Source organism: Barbus barbus (assembly GCF_936440315.1).
Source record: "Barbus barbus genome assembly, chromosome: 46".
In the NCBI taxonomy this organism is placed as follows: Eukaryota; Metazoa; Chordata; class Actinopteri; order Cypriniformes; family Cyprinidae; genus Barbus; species Barbus barbus.
In genome coordinates this window covers 12,655,768-12,670,030 of record NC_136724.1, presented here as the reverse complement: position 1 = coordinate 12,670,030, position 14,263 = coordinate 12,655,768, and the positions used below count along the sequence as shown (strand labels likewise).

At 37.7% G+C, this 14,263-nt stretch overlaps 1 protein-coding gene across 1 annotated transcript in view; it reads left to right on the top strand.

Annotated features, from left to right (window-relative positions):
• Positions 1-14,263, top strand: part of LOC306864585 (contactin-associated protein-like 2) — a 388,195-nt gene that overhangs the window by 336,227 nt on the left and 37,705 nt on the right. The window contains exon 18 of the mRNA XM_079408681.1: positions 8,094-8,330. Coding sequence (XP_079264807.1) covers positions 8,094-8,330 — 237 coding nt within the window. The remainder of the gene's footprint in view (positions 1-8,093; positions 8,331-14,263) is intronic.

The following is a 14,263-nucleotide window of genomic DNA, read 5'->3' as shown; positions in this document are numbered from 1 at the left end:
CCATATGTACATCCACATATAGCGTATATATGGACTCATGTGGGTGAGGACTTCAGACAAACACATTTTTCCATACGCCCACCCCTAGAGTTCTGAAGCCTGTTCATACTCAGTTATATTGTTGGAGGTTGGAGTACTGTTGTTTTTTTGTAGGCATTCATAATGTTATTGATGGGCTGCACAACTCCTGAAAATCTGATCAAATGAGATCTATTACCGATTAAAATTAATGAAATAATATATTTCTTCATTATCTTTCTCATAAAATACTCCATTCTTCCTGAATATCTTGTTTCTGAGCTGTTCTTGTGTTTGAATTATTCTCTCTCTAACTTTTTCCCACTCTTTTACTCGGTCTCTTGCCGTTTCTGCTGAGAAATCAGCAGTTCTCTCGCACAGCACTCTATGTTCTTGTGTCTGAAAGAGAATAAGTATTTATAGTCAGCAGCCTAAATGCAGGTGTAGCTATTAAAACTTGCACTTAATGACATGGAACCCTGGGGAACCTGTTCGCCTCCGAAATATGAAAAAGTCCAGTGTAAAGAAAAGGAAGTTGAAAATGGGTTTGACTGAATATGGTTGAAAAATGTCTCAGACACAGCAGGGAATGTGACTAATAATGGTGTCGTGTGTGCTATGCTAACATTAGCAAGGAATATTTTTATGGCTTTAAAAGTGCGAACAAGCCGTGTCACTCATGAGGCAATTATCTGTTGAACAGAATGGCTTTGGGCTTTCATTATGCTATTTTGTGCTTTGACTTATTCTTTTCAACAAATGACTTTGGCGCTCATTAAGAAAGGGGAAGATAATGCACCCCTGTGGCTCTCTTGAGAGAGCTTCTGGAAAGCTCGTCTAGCTTGTGTATTTAAAGACTGACGTCAAGAAAAATGTCCAGGTTTCCATGAAGTTTTTATTGATGTCAGTATTGTTATTGCTTGGTTTTATAAAGCAGAATTCTCCAGAACAGGAAATATACATGTATATTATCATTATTATTATTATTATTATTAATGTTTGGTAATTGTATTAAATTACAAAATTAAATATATTATGCTATGTATTTATTTATTTAATATTATTATTAAAAATACCAAACATACAATTTTATAATTATTATACTATTTTATTATTACTTTTTATTATTATATCATCTGAAAAATGACTACAAATTTAATTTTTCTATAATTAGCTAAAGGAAAAAATATATATTTTATATTCTTCAGCATAACAAAACAGTACTCATCAGTATTCACCTACATATAATTTTAATGAAACAATTTTGAAATTTTTTGTGATTAGATCTTTGATTTATTTTTTATTTTTTTAATGGACAGTGTGAACTAATTTGTGGGAATAAATTAAATTTACCAGCTGGATTTTTTTACTTTAAATTTAAATTAGACACTATTAGAATGTTTGGTCTTGAAACTAGTCCAAACAAAAATCACATGCTCAAAGTCTAGTGTGACTATCCCTTTAAAGAAATGAACTCAGAAATGAAAATGTACTCACCCTCAGGCCATCCAAGATGTAGGTAATTTTGTTTCTTCATCGGAACAGATTTGGAGAAATTAAGCTTTATATCACTTGCTCACCAGTGGATCTTCTGCAGTAAATGTGCCATCAGAATGAGAGTCCAAACAGCTGATAAAAACATCACAATAATCCACATGACTTCCAGACCTGTCAAGCCTCTGTCTGGCCTCCTCCTCTGCCCATGAATGCTCAGTTTTTCAGACCATTTAGTCCCATGCCATCATTTATTGATAAAGCAGATTCCCTTCTACTTCCGTTCACCCATGGATGCTTGTGTCTGTTTGAATTTGTTTTGCATATATAGTGGCCTCTTTATATTTAATGGAGGATTAAATGCTTGCTCGTTTTTTATTGTCATTGGCTTCATCTCAAATAACAAGCAGACCTTTGATTTAACAACCACTAGCCATTTAACAACAGTATTATAATATGCATATGTCTGTTTGCATGAATCTTTAATGCTTCTTTACTATCCACCATCAAGTTGCTTCTTGCGATTTACTTTCTTTTGAAGCCTGGCCTTGATTATGCATCAAGTTTTCTAATCACTGCATGTTTTTATTCATATTTATTTTTATTTTGTATTTTTTTGGTGGTGTTTTTCTTTCTTTCATTGCTTGCACATCTGGGCGAAATTGGTTCTCCAAAGGGAAGCCAGCTTCATGGGCCTGTCATTACAGTAGGTAACTTTTTTGTCAAATGTACGACAAGTTTAACCTGAAACTTCTTGTCTGTCTGTGATATTTTGGTCAGGATATCTTAATTCAATATAAGGCTATAAACATTCTGTGCACTGCAGTAGTAAAAGCAAGAAAAAAAAACTCCACTGGGCAGGATGGTCTAATAAATGTAATATGCTAATTCATTACAGATTCATTAGAGAATAATTTCCAATTCAGGGCTCATCAGAGATGGAGGCAGTGAACTTCAGAAGGGTTTTAACAGCTCTTTCCTCACTCAAGCTTATTCACTTTCAAAAGTTAAAACATCTTGTGTTTATGAAAACGTTTTGTGAAGTTGATTCTTCAGTGACAAACAAGGGCATAAAAAGTTCCTGCTAAGTGACATAAATCAAATTGGAACAATATTGCAACAAGGAATAAACAGAAATGTTAATTAAAAGGATTTTGTTTATCTCATGTTTGTCCTTGAAACATTGTGTCTTTCATTTAAGCATTATAAATATCACAGCATATTTACTGTACATTTGATGATAAGAGCTCTGCTCTCAGGTTTATTAGCAAAGGATTCAGTGTGTTTTGTATTATATACCCAAGCAAGGTCACCAGCGCAATTAACACCCCACTGTTGATGTGAGTTTGAGTTAAATTGAGTTTATAAAACTTAGTTTTTTAAAGCATAGGCAAACTAAAGTGCTGCTTGAAAGTTTGTGAACCATTTAGAATTTTCTGTTCTGCATAAATATGACCCAAAACATCATCAAATTTTCATATAAGTCCTGAAAGTAGACAGAGAACCCAATCAAACAAGTGAGAGAAAAATATTTTCTTTGTCATTTATTGAGAAAAATTATGTTACATACAGTATCTGTGCGTTGCAAAAGTATGTGAATCTTTGCATTCAGTATCTGGTGTGACCCCCTTTTGCTGCAGTAACTGAACGTAAAGTTTCTTGTAAATGCTGATCAGTCCTGCACAATAACGTGTAGGGGTTTTAAACCATTCATTAGTGCAGAACCACTTAAACTCTGTGATGTTGGTGGGTTTCCTTTTGCTTAGGTCCTTCCACAACATTTTGATTGGATTAAGGTCTGAACTTTGACTCAGGCATTCCAGAACATTAACATTGTTCTTCTTTATCCATTCTTTGGTAGAATAACTTGTGTGTTTGGGGTTGTTGTCTTGCTGCATGACCCGCATTCTCTTGAGACTCTGTTCTTAAACAGATGTCCTGACATTTTCCTTTACAATTTGCTGGTATAATTCAGAATTCATTGTTCCATCAATGATGGCAGGCTGTCCTGGCCAAGATGCAGCAGAACAGGCCCAAGTCATGATACTACCACCACCATGTCTCACAGATGGGATAAGATTCTTAAGCTGGAATACAGTGTTCTTTTCTGCGAATATAATAGCTTCTCATTTAAACCAATAAGTTCTATTTTGGTTTCATCCATCCATTAAACCTTTCTCCAATAGTCCTCTGGCTTGTCCACATGATCTTTAGCAAGCAATTTTCTTTTTTGGAGAACAGTGGCTTTCTTCTTGCAACTCTGCCATATACACCATGGTTGCTCAGTGTTCTCCTGATGGTGGGCTCATGAACATTAACATTAGCCAATGTGAGAAAGGCCTTTAGTTGCTTAGAAGTTACCCTGGGAACTTTTGCAACCTCGCAGACAATTACACGTTCTGCTTTGGAGTGATCTTTGTTGTTCGACCACTTCTCGGGAAGGTTACAGTGGTCTTGAATTTCCTCCATTTGTACACAATCTGTCTGACTGGATTTGTGGAGTCCAAACTGTTTAGAAATGGTTTTGTATCCTTTTCTAGCCTGATGAGCAACATCAACTGTTTTTCCGATGTCCTCAGTAATCTCCTTTGTTCGTAACATGATTCACTTCCACAAACATGATCAGACTTTGATAGATCTCTGTTCTCTGAATAAAACAGGTCACATACTGACATTTGATAGTCATTGCACTGACTGAAAACACCTCTGCACAGATGGACTCTAATTTCACCTTTAATTTCATTTTCATTTTAATTTCACTTTTAAACTGCTAATCCAAGAGATTCACGTGCTTTTGCAACACAGAGATATGTAACACTGGATCATTTTTCTCAATAAATAAATGATAGAAAGAAAATATTTTTCTCTCACTTGTTTGATTGGGTTCTCTTTGTCTACTTTCAGGACTTATATGAAAATCTGATGATGTTTTGGGTCATATTTATGCAGAATTATAGAAAATTCTGAAGAGTTCACAAACTTTCAAGCAGCACTGTGTGTGTGTGGTGTGTGACTCACGCTAACGGCAACCTGCACCGTCTGTGTTTTGACCAATGCAAGCAACTTATTGATCATGAGACCAACAATTAGCAAGGCAGGAAAACATTCAATCTACCTGAGGGAAGACATCTTTCATTGTAATACTGTTAAATAGAGAGAGTGTGAGAGACAGAGAGAGAGAGAGAGAGAGAGAAAAAATAAAAATAAATAAACTTCTAGTAGCCTATTCTTAAACTTGGACCTCATTATTAAAGTACAAATCCAAGCACCAGAAGCACCACACTTTCTAAGTTTTCTTTAATTGAAAAATCTGCATTTTTATTCATTCAAAGGATATAGTTGCAATAATATTTTAGTTCAAAACTTTAAGTGCCATTGTTTTAAAAAATAATGCTTTATTGACTGACGTTTCATTGACCTTCAGTTGGTATGCTTTCAAATTTCATGCCATTTGTATGCATGTAATTTCACAGTATTTTCACCTCCTAAATTACTACACTTGTGAATTCACAGTTCTATAATGGTACAATTTACACAGGTCAATGACATTTTTTGTATAACATTAAAATTCTTTTTAGAATAATTGTGATTATTTCTGAGATTATTACTTCTTTTTAACTTCAGGCAAACAGCCTACATTATGGTACAGTACAAATATTTGGAGCATCCCTTATTCTGCTCCTTATTTTCTTAAAGAATAAACACTTATTTTCTTAAAGAATACAAGAATAAACACTATTTTCTCAAAGAATAAAAGATAAAGAATCACAATTGTCCCTTATTTTCCATTTCTGAAGTTAATTGGCAACCCTAATGATGACATAATTATCTGTTGACTTCCCTGACAGCTGCACCTTGCTCAAAACAAAACAAAAGTTAGTTGTTGGAGATATGTGAGTAAAAAATAATAGATAAAAAATGGATAATAGAAAGCACAAAGGAAGCACTGAAAAGGCCAGAACAAAAAAATAAATAAAAAAAGTGGGCCGGTCTAAGGCTTGAAACTCCAGGACTAAAAATTAGTCCCACTCCGGCCCTGTGTGTGTGTGTGTATATATGTATATATATATATATATATATATATATATATATATATATATATAGTCACGTTGCGTCTGGAGCGAGGAGACACGGAGATATCCAATTCAGAGTTTTATTTAAATTCCAACAACACGGACCGTGGAGCTTGGGGGATGGACGAACAATACAGGACATGGGAGACAGGGAGACACAGGGCTTAAGAACACTGGGAAATCAACGAGGAACAGGTGTGGACAAATCAAACAGGGCTGGAGACAAATGAACTAATGATGACAGGAACAGGAATGCAAAATAGAGACACGGGAGGAGGGGGAAACAAGACGCAGGACTGACATATATATATATATATACACGTGGTCAGAATTGTTGGTACCTTTGGTAAATATGATCAAAGGAGGCTGTGAAAATAAATGTGCATTGTTATTCTTTCTGATCTTTTATTTTTAAAAAGAAATCATAAAAATCTAAGCTTTCATTATAGAATAAGAATTTAAAATGGGAGGAAAATATCATTATGAAATAAATGTTTTTCTCAAATACATGTTGGACACAATTACTGGCACCCATAGAAATTCTTATGAGTAAAATATCTGAAATATATTCCCATTCATATTTACAGTTTTGAGCACACCAGCGTGATTATGAACATGAAATTATCCAGCCAAGGCTTCCTGTTTCACAGAAATAGAAATAGGAGGGAAAACAAAGGCCAAATTAATAACCCATCACAATGATAAAAACCAAAGAATATATTTCTGATATGCAGCAAAAGATAATTGATCTTCACAAATTAGAAAGTGACTTTAAGAAAAGAGCTAGAGCAGTGAGAATTCCCATTTTCTCATTTTAATTATTACCACCAGGGCAATAATTAAGAAGTTCCAATCAACAGAAAATTTTATGAATCTGCCTGGAAGAGGACATGTGTCTATATCGTCCTAATGCACGGTGAGGAGGATAGTTTGAGTGGCTAAAGACTCTTCAAGGATCACAGCTGGAGAATTGCAGAAAAAGGTTGCGTTTCGGGGTCAGAAAACTTTTAAAAAAATGATCAAACAGCACCTACATCACCATATGTTGTTTGGGAGGGCTTCAAGAAAAAAATCAAGAAAAGAAAATGCTTTCACCAAAAAAACTATCTCCAGCTTATTCAGTTGTCAGACACGACTGGAACTTCAAATGGGACTGGCTTCTATGGTCAGATGTAACTAAAAATTTGCTTTTTAGCAGCAAACACTCAAGATGGGTTTGGTGAACACAGGGATAAAAAGTACCCCATGTGTACAATGAAATATACTGCTGTATTTTTGATGTTGTGGGCCTATATTTCTGCTGGAGGTCCTGGACATCTTGTTTAGACACATGGCATCATGGATTCTATCAAATACCAACAGATAAAAAATCAAAAAGTGACTGACTCTGTTCTTATAATGGGCCATCTTGTAATGGGCCATGTTTGGATCTTCCAACCAGACAATAATCCAAAAACAAACCTTAAAAACAACACAAAAATGGGTCACTGGGCACAAAACCAAGCTTCTGCTATGGCCATTTCAGTTCCCTGACCTGCAGCCTATAGAAAATGAGTGAGGTGAACTGAAGAGGAGAAGCACCGTCATGGAGCTGGGGATCTGGAGAGATTCTGGATGAAGGAATGGTCTCTGATCTCTTGTCAGGTGTTCTCTAACCTCATCAGGCATTATAGGAGAAAACTATTTTGGCAAATGGAGGTTTCAAAAAGAATTGAAGGGTGCCCTTAATTGTGTCCAATGTGTATTCGAGAAAAACATTTATTTCATAATGGTATTTCCCCCCATTTTAAATTCTTATTCGCCAATGAAAGGTTAGATTTTTGTGATTTTTTTTTTTTAATAATAGATCAAAAGGATTAACGATGCAGATTTATTTCCACAGCCTTCTTTGATCATATTTACCAAGGGTACCAACAATTCTGACCGTGTGTGTGTGTGTGTGTGTGTGTGTGTGTGTGTATATATATATATATATATATATATATATATATATATATATATATATATATATATATACACTCCAATCTATATAATTTCTTTGGAGGAACTGATAAAGCTTTCCTCATTTTGCAGCTTGATAATATGTAGCAGGATTGTACTTGTGAGTCTGCTTTTATTATTTACCGTTAATAATTAATGCATCCTGCCAGGACATTTACCATTAATCTACTATTAATCTAGCAAATGATACGATTTCTGTTTAACTGGGCAGTTCCGTATAATGAAAAGATGTCCAGACAAGACATTGAGCAATTGGCGAATGTTTATTTTCTCCTAGAAGTGGAGCTCTAATGATGTCTAATTTCTCTGAGGTTTGTTGTATTGAATGGTACATGTCATAATGAAGGAAACCCACCAGAAGGTTCAACTATTGGCTGAGACTTAATGTTTCTAATTTAACTTTTTGTTTTCAAGCTAGTCTGCAATGGAAATGAAGTATTGAGTCATTTTGTTGTGCCACTTATGCTTTTATTAAGCGTAATATTGACTAGTCTTTTTCTCATCCAGGTGCAGCGGGAGGTCAGAGAGGTTTTCTTGGATGCATCCGCTCTCTGAAGATGAACGGTGTGACCCTTGACTTAGAAGAGAGGGCAAAAGTCACTCCTGGTGTAAAACCTGGTTGTTCGGGTCACTGCACCAGTTTTGGGATGTATTGCCGTAACGGTGGCAAATGTGTGGAGAAATACAACGGCTATTCCTGTGACTGCTCCACCACTGCTTACGATGGGCCTTTCTGTTCAAAAGGTCAGTATGCATATGCAAATTGCAAAGTCATACTTTTAAAAGTTTTCTGTGAAGGTTATACAACTCAACCAGAGATATGACACTGAACAATTTGTTTTTTAAACCTGCGACTGACTGGCAACTCATGTAATTGCTCCGCCTCCCTCATTTGAATATAGTAATAGCATCACTGACATGAGCAGGCCCCTTCTGTAGTTCGTGCTCTATGTCGGGACCTCCATCAAGCATCTCATGCTCTCCGTTTAAAAATGGCGACTCGCTGTGAGTCAGGGCCTCTGATGGTTGCCCTCAGCTTTCAACATCTCCTTCTGCTTGAAATATGCATGAACAACCTCGTAATTGCAAGGTTTTAACTCACATTTCCATTTTACACATATTTACTTGTGCCGTCTAGGGTATTGCAGTCAATATCGAATTCTCTCAGATTCTTTGCCTCTGGGTGAGTGCAATTGCTCCCACAGGCTCAATACTACACATCACCCTCACTCCAGGAAGAGGAATCTCTTTGCTGCTTCATGTGGATTCAGAGCTATGGATGTGAATTCTCACATCTGTTTGTTATTTAGTGCTATTTGTCTTGATTTAAAGGGTTAGCTCACCAAAAAAAATTTATTTACTCATGTCGGTCTAAACCATGTATGACTTTCCATTTTTACAGAACATAAAAGAAGATATGAAGAAGAAAGATGTCTCAGTTTTTTGTTTTTTTACAATAGGAAGACAGGTTTAGAATGGCCTGAGGGTGAGTAAATAATTACAGAATATTTTTGGGGTGTGCCTAAATGCAAAGCCATTAAGAAAATGATAAAATAACCTTTTTACTGAAAATGAGTTTTTTTTTTTTTTTTTTTTTTTTTTTTTTTAAAGATCTGGGCTGAATTAAGACCAATAGAAAATGTTTTACAGAAAGACACCATATTTCAAATGTCTTAATGCCAAAAAAAAAACATATTTGACAATAAAAGGATCACTTGCTTTAATATAAAAAATTAAGATCGTGAACTTAAACATTTAAAGGGACATTTCACCCAAAAATAATTTACTTCCCCTCCACTTGTTCCAAACCTGTATGAATTTCTTTCTTCTGCTGAATGCTAAAGAGGATATTTTTGTAGAATGTTGGTAAACAAGCAGTTGACGGTAGCCATTGACTTCCATAGTATTTTTTCCTATTGCTACCGTTAACTGTTTGGTTACCTGGTAACCGTTACCAACATTCTTCAAAATATCTTCCTTATTGTTCAACAGTTAAAGAAACATACAGACTTTACAGGACTTTCAATGGGACTTTAAAGTAGTAGTAGTACAGTAAATAAATGATCCAATCCAGGGCCTGTAAAGTTGTTGGTCCTCAGAACACATCACAGATGGGATTTTTGTACTCAAGAACTGTAATTCCTTATATCCATACCATCCTTACCCTGCCTTTCACGCTCCCACTGTGTCGGGCTTTTGCCTCAGTGGTACTAAAACATGAGTTGTCTCAGTTGCCTTTGAACCACGTGTTGCAGCCTGGTAAAAAAGTAAAGATTGCTCAAGGGCCTCGCAGCAAATAATTAAACCAATCTATAGTTTCTGCACTGATTTCCTTCCTGCTCCCGATACAGCATTTGTACAAAGCTCATTTGTTCTTAGCGCTCTGTTCCCGGGGGTAAAACAGCTGAATGAGAGAATGCCATGAATAACAGATAAACCCGCCTCATCCTCTGTGTACATGAGATATTCTGTGCGGGTGCACATTGTCATGTTCGTTCACTCTCTTTTTACCCTTGTGTGTATTTACTTCATTACCCATGTTGATTTCCCATGGTTCTTCCTGTTCCACCCCATATGCAACAAATCCTGTATTGTTTATACTGCTTCTGTGCAAGACAAATCCATGCACACTTGCACACGTCCTAGCAGTTGGGTTAAACGATCTGTGTAAGGACCTTTGTTCTCCCCCTCAAGTAAAAAGGTAATAGGAAAGTGTCCTCTTGGTTTTATAGCTGTTGAAGAAGCCCCTCATGAATACAAAACATGTCGGTAATGTCAGTTTCCTTGCCCTTCTACCTCACATGGCCAAGTCAGACATCACTTACACATTCCCAGTGCACATTTATTGAATGGTGGCCATGATTTTGCCGGAAGTATGATGTGTTCCTGGATCAACATCTTTTTTTGGTCCTCAGACAGCATTCCGGTTAAAGAGTCACATTTTTGACTAAGTATCACCAGCTACCTCACAATACAATTCATATTGCAATATGTCGTAATCTCATTTGTGCCGTTTGAAACACTTTTTCAGGCTAAGAAACACTGGCTTCAGAGTTTAGACTTTTAATTAATTGAATACATACACTATGATTCGCTATGATTCAAAAGTTTGGGGTCAGTAAAATATTATATTTATATATATTAGGGCCGTCAGTCGATTAAATTTTTTTATCTAATTAATTACATGATGTGTTGATTAATTAATCTAATTAATCGCAAAATAAGTTTGACTGTGAAAATACCCACAAAAGATTATTTAAAAATATTTTTGTGTTAAATGAGAAAGTATCAAGTAGATATTACAAATTGTAGCTTTAGAAATCATTTTATTTGATTCAACATAAAATTTATTACACATAAACATTTAGGCTACAATGGCCTAACATAAACTATGGAACATAAAAGAATATAATTTCTAGAAACATCTTGTATTTTTTGTTCACACAATAAAAAAATTTTATAAAATCACATTTAAACTCGTAATATGGGACAAACTTGGGACAAAATCAGCACTCGTGTAATACTGCTCTCCCTGCTCGTGTGATATCGTATGATATAAATATGAGACAAAAACTCATACAGGGGCATGTTTAGCACCAATATCTTGAATTTTAGGGCATAACTGCATTTATGGAGTCATTGGTCTGCGTCATATTTGTCAATAGTCACCTATATGAAATGTAAGATATCGTACAGGTCTGGGGTGGGGCCAGTGCGTTAACTGCATTCAAATATTTTAATCGCGTTTTTCCATAACTACTTAATTACTTAATTAATTAATAACGTGTTAAACTGACCGCCCTAATATATACAGTATATAATGCAATGCATGTGAGATAATGCGTTAAATTGGTCAAAAGGGACAATGAAGACATTTTTAAAGTTACCGAAGACTTGTATTTTAAATAAATAAATCTTAAATAAACTTTCTTGAATTTCTTTGGTAACTTTATAAATGTCTTAAGTGTCACTTTTGACCAATTTAATGCATTCTCTCTCTCTCTCTCTCTCTCTCTCTCTCTCTCTCTCTTTCTCTCTCGCTCTCTCTCTATATGCAAAAGTACAGAATGCCACATTTTATTATTAGCTATTTCAACAAATATATGTTTTACCAAATAAAAAGAACAGCACTTTTAGAGTTCATCCCACTCACTGATGTTAGCATAAGTATTGGGACGGTTGAACATAAGGCAGATATAAAAGATTAAAAGCTATTATTTAGTTGCAGATCCCTTGCGCACAATCACAGCATCTGTGACCCATAGATATCACCAGACTCTTGGTCTCATCCTTTGAAATACTTTTCCCAGCCTTTAATGCAGCCAATTCCAATTGTTGCTTTTTGGGGAGTTTCTGCCTTTACGCCCTCTCCAGCTGGTGAAATTCATGTTCAATCGGATTTAAATCTGGAGATTGACTTGGGCAATCTAAGACTTTCCATTTCTTTGCTGAACTGGCAGGGTGTGTTGGGTCATTGTCCTCATGCAATATGAAGCACTTCCCAATGAAGCTGGTGGCATTTTCTTGAATATTGGTAGGCAAGATGGTTTTGTACCCTTCCAAATTCATTCTGCTACTGTAATCATACATTAGGTCATCAGTAAAGTTGAGCTGGCCTGTTCCAGAGGCAGCCATGCATGCCCATGCCACGACACCACCTCCACCATGCATTACAGATGAGGCTGTATGCTTGGGATCATTTGCAGTTCCCTTTTTTTCTCCACATTTTTGCTTTCCCATCACTTAGATAAAGGTCCATAAACACAGTTCCAAAACTCTTCTGGCTCACCTTTGTGCTTTTTTGCAAACTCTGATCTTGCGTTTCTATTTTTGGTGCTGGTCAGAGGTTTGCATCTTGCTGTGTAGCATCTGTAATTCTGTGTCAAAGTCTCCTGAGGACAGTAAATTGTCAGAGCATCACCCCAGCTTTCTGGAAGTTGTTGGTGATTTTACATGTCATTTAGGATTTATTTTCACAGCTTTTATGATTTGTCTGTCATCAACTACTGTTGTTTTCTCAGCTGATCAGGTCGTTGTTGGTTGCTGGTGTCGCTGGTGGTTTCCAAACTCTTGATTTCTCCATGCCCTTTGTTTTTGCTAGAGCTTCTTTCTTTTAGCATCCAAATTGCTTGCTTTTCTCTCAAAGTCAGCTCCCTCGTCTTCATCCTGGTTTGTGTGTGTCATCATCGAGTGCAAGATCCAGAATGCAGAAGTAATGGATATAACTGATACGACACATTCCCTGCTTTTAATATCTGAAGAATTAATGCAACCGGACACAGCTGATCACTTAGAAAGACCTGTGAGGCAACTGTTCCAATACTTATGCTCACATCAGATTAAGGGATGAAACTCTGAAAGTGCTGAACTTCTTAGCTGGTAAAACATCTATGTGTTGAATCACCCAATAATAAAATGTTACATTCTGTAGTTCCTCTTCAGGAACTCGAGCTGCGTCCAGATACGCTTTGGGGAACGCCTTCAGCGTGACCGGCTCTGAATACAAATGAAATCTGTCCAATGGATGGCGGGACGTCACGGGCATGGTGATGTAATGACCAGCTGGCATAAGAGCACGTGCGGTGAAACCGGCGTCAGCTTTTTTCTTTCAGCTAGCGCTCTGCATCTCCGTGAGTATTTAGTGTTATCTGTCTGTTACTAACATGGGAGCAAAGCACAATACGGGCGGTGTGTTCCTCCCAACAAACGTTTTTTGTGCACGGGGGACACACACGGCTTGTGTGTGCTTTGCTTGGGAGCAAGACATGCGGAGGCGGCTCTCGAGGGGGCTGATTGCCCGCACTGCGGGGGCGTTCTTCTGCGCGTGCTTTGATCCCAAAAGGCCCTCCTCTCTGGAGGAGGGTTCTTTCTTTGGCATTCCCCGCAGCGCTGGCGGCGCTCGTGGGGTTCGTGGCGGGATCTGATGGAGGGATCGGAGGCGAGCGAATCTCTATCTGTCGGATCCCATGATCGCTCGCCGAGATCGGAAGCCTGCCTTGCGGATACTTCCCCTCGGGCAGCGGCCTCTGTGTTTCTCTTGTCTTCCTCCGAGGAGGTTGACACGGCAGCAGGTCGGGCTGTCTTATGTCTGCACACCATGGTGGTGTTGCGGGCATACCAGGCTGACCTGCTCAAGGAGTTGGATGAGGGCGAGGGATTTAGTGCGGAGGACATTCGTGAACTCCGCAAAACCGCTGTTTTGGACGCACTGGACGCATACGTCCACAGAGCTGCCATGTGGAGAAGGGCGGACCAATTGCTGATTTGCTATGGTCCCCCTAAGAGAGGTCTTCCTGCTTCAAGCAGACCCTCAGTCGGTGTATTGTTGATGCCATTCACATTGCCTATGAGTCCTCTGACCTCCCCTCGCTGATGGGAGTCAAGGCTCATTCCACTGGGAGTGTGGCGGCCTCCAAGGCCTTTCTCGCAGGTGTCCCAATTCAGGACATCTGCAAAGCTGCGGGATGGTCTACGCCCCTGACTTTGGTCAGGTTCTATGGCCTGGACATGCGAGCCACTCCAGGCTCTTCTGTTATCTTGCCCTAGATGTGCTCCGTACGGATACACACGGGGCAGGGATTGGGAAGTCTGGTGCCGTGGGTATCTCGTTCCCCAAAGCGTCTCTGGACGCAGCTCAAGTTCCTGAAGAGGAACGTCTCAGGTTAAGTATGTAACCC